General features: G+C 45.4%; 1 protein-coding gene across 1 annotated transcript; it reads left to right on the plus strand.

The window, feature by feature from the left end:
* Positions 1–432: 432 nt before the first annotated feature.
* Positions 433–4,509, plus strand: LOC147957894 (cell division control protein 2 homolog). Its single transcript, XM_087531877.1, has 4 exons — positions 433–450; positions 549–700; positions 994–1,183; positions 4,486–4,509. Exons 1-4 carry the CDS (start codon positions 433–435, stop codon positions 4,507–4,509), a joined length of 384 nt encoding a protein of 127 aa, XP_087388003.1.
* Positions 4,510–6,118: the final 1,609 nt, after the last annotated feature.

Consider the following 6,118-nt stretch of genomic DNA (forward strand, 5'->3'; position numbering starts at 1 on the left):
GCAGCAGATCCAATGCCCTGCAGCCTCGGCGTCGCGGCCGGCTGGCTCGCCGGCCCGCGCATGCTTCAATGCACGCCGCACTCCCTCCACCTCCCGCAGCACATCCAGCGCCCTATAGCCTCGGCGTTGTGGCCGGCTGGCTTGCCGGCGCACGCGTGCTTCGATGCGCGCCGCTCCGTCGAGCTGGCCGGACCATGTCGTCATGGGACCTAGGGTTTGCGGGATCCTCGGACGGCCGTCGTCCACCTCGTGCTGTAGAGAGGGGTCCGTCGTCTCCTCGGTGGAGGGGACGACCATGTTCGTCGTAGTCCACCCTTGCAGTCGATCTCGGCCATCACTGCTTCACCAGCCTCCTCCTCAAGGCTGGTCATGCTGCTCCTTTTGCGTGCGTCCTTCCCCGACAATGTCCCCATGGCTAGGGTTTCGGATGCGATGGCGCCTCCGTCGATGGTGCGGCTCTGGTGACTCTTACCCCGCCCCACACGTAGCCCAGCCCATTCATCTTGTTTTTTGTTCTTATCTTCTCAAGCGTGTGTTCTTGGGCGCAGCACAAGAACATGGAGAAGATCAGGAACAGGGCCACCTACGAGACCATCGCGCTCAAGAAGATCCGCCTCCAGCAGGAGGACGATGGCGTCCCCTCTACCGCCATCCGCGAGATCTCCCTCCTCAAGGAGATGCAGCATGACAACATCGTCAAGTGCGTCGTCTCTCACCCTCCCTCCTACTCCCCCGTTTGTCTTCATTGACCTTGTTCATTACCTGCTCCGGATTTATTTATTTATTTAGGATCGGGCATTGCTTGCCTCAACTAGCTCGGATTAACTGCTTGATTGATTGATCATTTGATTGATTTAAGTGGGCATTAAGTCGAGATGGGGATGGATGGCCTTCGCATTTATGCAACAGTAAATGAACATGCCGGATTTAGAACCTATGAAATGTGATACTACTGCCAGTGATGTTGCTATTTATTTATTCATCTATTTATAGGGTGAGTGTTATAGTAGATGGTTTGCATTGTTGCTATGCTGAGAAGCTTTGCCCATTCCTCTCTTGGAGGCTGCACGATGTTGTCCACTGCGAGAAGCGCATATGGCTCATATTCGTGTACCTGGATCTTGACCTGAAGAAGTTCATGGACTCCCGTCCAGAGTTTGCCAAGAGTCCCACATTGATCAAGGTGAGCAATATCACATCGACTTGCTTCTATTGCTTTCCGTATTTATTTGGTTGAACATGTATTTGAGTGTTTGTTATTGATCAATGATTATGCATGCCATACAATACAACACGGTAGTGCTGGGAGTGATAGAATAATGTAACCAAGGGACGTCTCTTAGTTCTAAACTTGTTATAGATCACAGTGTTAGTCCAGCGGCTTCTTGTTTTGTGTAAAAGAATCGTAGCTCTCCTTTCTTGTACAATTATTCAAGACAAGGCAGAGACAGAACCCACATTACGCCTTGTTCCCTCCGTATATGGTGCATCACCTGTCTTCTTATGTCACTCTGTTTTATATGGCACGACACTGCCCGTTTTGCTGTTCACTTGGGCCACACTTAGTGTAAACCAGTATGCACAGTTGGGGAAAAGTACCCTTGTCTGTATTGCGTGTGCGCTAGTTCATTGTTGAACTTGTTGTTGGGGAACGTAGTAATTTGAAAAAATTTCCTACGCACACGCAAGATCATGGTTATGCATAGCAACGAGAGGGGAGAGTGCTGTCTACGTACCTTCGTAGACCGAAGCGGAAGCGTTGACGCAATGTAGAGGAAGTAGTCGTACGTCTTCCCGGTCCAACCGATCCAAGAACCGTTACTCCGGCACCTCCGAGTTCTTGGCACACGTTCAGCTCGATGACGCTCCCCGGGCTCCGATCCAGCAAAGCTTCGGGGAGGATTTCCGTCAGCACGACGGTGTGGTGACGATCTTGATGTTCAACCGTCGCAGGGCTTCGTCTAAGCACCGCTACAATATGACCGAGGTGGAATATGGTGGAGGGGGGCACCGCACACGGCAAAGGAACGATCACGAAGATCAACTTGTGTGTCCTAGGGTGCCCCCTTGCCCCCGTATATAAAGATGCCAAGGGGAGGGGGCGGCCGGCCAAGGAGGGCGCGCCAAGGGGGAGTCCTACTCCCACCGGGAGTAGGACTCCCTTCTTTCCTAGTTGGAGAAGGAGAAGTGGGAAAGAGGAGGAAGAGGGAAAGGAAAGGGGGGGCGCCGCCCCCCTCTCCTTGTCCTATTCGGACTAGGGAGGGGAGGGGCGCACGGCCACCTCTTGCCTCCTTTCCTCTTCTCCCTTAGGGCCCATGTAGGCCTAATAACCCCTGGGGGGGTTTCGGTAACCCCCCGGTACTCCGGTAAAATCCTGATTTCACCCGGAATGATTCCGATATCCAAATATAGGCTTCCAATATATCAATCTTTATGTCTCGACCATTTCGAGACTCCTCTTCATGTCCATGATCACATCCGGGACTCCGAACAACCTTCGGTACATCAAAATACATAAACTCATAATGAAACTGTCATCGAAACCTTAAGCGTGCGGACCCTACGGGTTCGAGAACAATGTAGACATGACCGAGACACGTCTCAGTCAATAACCAATAGCAGAACCTGGATGCTCATATTGGTTCTCACATATTCTACGAAGATCTTTATCGGTCAGACCGCATAACAACATACGTTGTTCACTTTGTCATCGGTATGTTACTTGCCCGAGATTCGATCGTCGGTATCTCAATACCTAGTTCAATCTCGTTACCGGCAAGTCTCTTTACTCGTTCCGTAATACATCATCTCACAACTAACTCATTAGTTGCAATGCTTGCAAGGCTTATGTGATGTGCATTACCGAGAGGGCCCAGAGATACCTCTCCGACAATCGGAGTGACAAATCCTAATCTCGAAATACGCCAACCCAACATGTACCTTTGGAGACACCTGTAGAGCACCTTTATAATCACCCAATTATGTTGTGACGTTGGGTAGCACGCAAAGTGTTCCTCCGGCAAACGGGAGTTGCATAATCTCATAGTCATAGGAACATGTATAAGTCATGAAGAAAGCTATAGCAACATACTAAACGATCGGGTGCTAAGCTAATGGAATGGGTCATGTCAATCAGATCATTCACCTAATGATGTGATCCCGTTAATCAACTAACAACTCTTTTTCCATGGTTAGGAAACATAACCATCTTTGATTAACGAGCTAGTCAAGTAGAGGCATACTAGTGACACTCTGTTTGTCTATGTATTCACACATGTATTATGTTTCTGGTTAATACAATTATAGCATGAATAATAAACATTTATCATGGTATAAGGAAAAAAATAATAACTTTATTATTACCTCTAGGGCATATTTCCTTCACTTGTTGCACATGTGATGTTTGGAAGGCTTTTATTAGTCTTAAACTAGCTGAATTGCTGTCACAAGAGATGTTCAAAATGAATAGTTTGAAAGCAGAGTTGTATTTGCTTTACAGTTGTATTTAGGTTGGCATGAGATGCATGTTTAGATGCTTGTGCTTTTGTCACTACAATCTATACTACTGCTATTGTCATATCCTAGTTTTTTTTTGCTATCAATATTTGTCCCATGTTTTGTTTCCTTGCATGCTTACTACTACAATTTATACTACTACTATTGTGCAATATGTTCACATGTTAATTTGACTAAAATCTCTTATGACGTTGACTTAGCTTGACCCAGAACAGCAGCATCCTTGATGTGACTAACCTTCACCTCGTTCTTTCTCTTACAGACTCGAAGGAGGCCGTATGCAAGGCACCAAGGTGCATGGTGCTCGCAAGCGATGAACGTAGGCTGTTCGACATCAGCTACACAAACCACCATTGTGAGATCCTACCTTTGCTATGCTACAACCATGCTCTGTTTCATGGGTTAGTTAGGATTTTGATGCTTTTTGCGTCGTGGTTGAGTCCTTGCTGACTGTTGTGTCGATGATCAAGTGTTGTTGCCTCATTTTGCTATTTTTTGCTGCTGGTAATTAGTAGTATTAGAGTGCCGCTTGTTTATTAGGATGTGGCTGAAACCATTCGATGGCCTTCCTGTACATGTTATCCAGCATTAGGACTTGTCCCATTTTTTGTTTCCTTGCTGGACATGCATGTTATGGTCCCATTTTTTGTTTCCTTGCTGGACATGCATGTTATGGTTCAAGTGTCGATGATGTCTAGTAGATAGTTTGCTAGCTATATACCTGCTGCTGATTGATGCTCTTGTGGTCTCCTGGAATCATGTTATACTGTATCTAGTGTTCTTGTGGTTTCTGTGAAGATGCTTCACAAACATGTAGGTCTTTGAAGTTGGCTGAATTTGTTGCTTTATCATATATTTGGTCCGTAAATCTACATTTCTATGAGATCTCTTTCAATATATAATTTTTCGATAGTCCGGGAATAATCTAATAATCTAATGCTGGTAGCCTATGTGTTCAATCTTTTACAGGAGCTCCAGGTCTATGAAATTTGAAGTTTGAAGCCATATAGCCCTACTCAGCAAAGAGTTGTCTCTTATGTTTGACTGTAATAGACTGTAAATATTGTAACAGTAGGCATATTGGGGTTGTAATAGACTATCTACAGATTGTAGTATACTTAGTGTTATTTGATGAACTACATTTGTATTGTTCCGTCTGAAATATTGATTATGTATGATAAATCTGACGAGTGAGAACAATTTAAGATGCGCCTTTGTAATCTGTCTGGGATGCGCCTTATGTAACAAATTGTAAAAGACTAGTGTATGTTTGAAATAGTGATTATGTATGTTGAAAAGATGTGAAATGGAAACTTGACTAGTGGGAACCACTTATGAATAAAATCTGGGCATTTTTGAAATTTCTGACATGTTGGACCAGTGCTAAAATATAATGATTGAAAATAGAAAATAAATGATTGTAAGAAGGCCAAGGCCCAAAAATAAAGACGGTGAAATATTGGGCTTGGCCCATGTAGCCCACAAGAATTGACTTGGAAAAAAGCTAGAATTCTTGGGCTAGGCCCATGTAGAAAACCGAATTGAACCGGGCTGAATCTTGTGCCACATCAGCTTGCCACGCTAGATGCCTACGTGGCCTGGGGAGGTTGCTAGTGACAAAAAATTTGGTCGTGGAACCAACAACCTTTTACAGAAGATCAATAATTTCAGTTTACGACCGCCAACTTTTGACCTTCTGGTTTTGGTCACAAAAAGGTCACAAATGAAAACTATGACCTTTCAGAGACCAATAGTGAGGGTCACAAGTTGACATAATTCTTGTAGTGTTACCATCTACTCTCTTCTACATGCTTCAAGATGGTGGCCGCCAGAAGCGTAGTCTTCGACATGAATAGCTATCCCCCTCTTATTCTGGCATTCTGCAGTTCAGTCCATCGATATTGCCCCATTACATAGATACCCATGCATATGTAGTGTAGATCCTTGCTTGCGAGTACTTTGGATGAGTACTCACAGTTGCTTTGCTTCCTATTTTCCACCTTTTCCTCTTCTTCTCGGACGTCGCAACTAGATGTTGGAGCCCAGGAGCCAGACGCCACTGTTGACGACGACCCCTACTACACCGAGGGTGCCTACTACTACGTGTAGGCCGCCGACGACCAGGAGTAGTTTAGGAGGACCCAGGTAGGAGGCATGCACCTCTTTTGATCTCTATCCCAGTTTGTGCTAGCCATCTTATGGAAACTTGTTTAACTTATGTCTGTACTCGGATATTGATGCTTCCGCTGACTCGTCTATGATCGAGCTCTTGTATTCGAGCCCTCGAGGCCCCTGGCTTGTAATATAAAGCTTGTATTATTTTATTTATGTCTAGAGTTGTGTTGTGATATCTTCCCGTGAGTCCTTGATCTTGATCATACACATTTGCGTGTATGATTATTGTATGATTGAATCGGGGGCGTCACAAGTTGGTATCACAGCCAGGTTTCGATCCTGGGACCTGTGGGTTATGGGCCCACATCGCCATTGGGTGGTATTAGGATCTTTTATTCCTCGTCTATACTCTATGATTCTGATCTCTCTTCTATTCGGGTTAAATGATTTTACTAATTATAACTCTAGGTTCTCGTTACCACTTCCT

This window comes from Triticum urartu, chromosome 7A, assembly GCF_056163025.1.
Source record: "Triticum urartu cultivar PI428250 chromosome 7A, HENAU_Tu73, whole genome shotgun sequence".
Classification (NCBI taxonomy): Eukaryota; Viridiplantae; Streptophyta; class Magnoliopsida; order Poales; family Poaceae; genus Triticum; species Triticum urartu.

Coding starts and splice junctions, on each gene's coding strand:
- LOC147957894 (XM_087531877.1), top strand. Junction 701..993: donor CAGCATGACAACATCGTCAA/GTGCGTCGTCTC, acceptor ATCTATTTATAG/GGTGAGTGTTATAGTAGATG. Junction 1,184..4,485: donor AGAGTCCCACATTGATCAAG/GTGAGCAATATC, acceptor AATCTTTTACAG/GAGCTCCAGGTCTATGAAAT.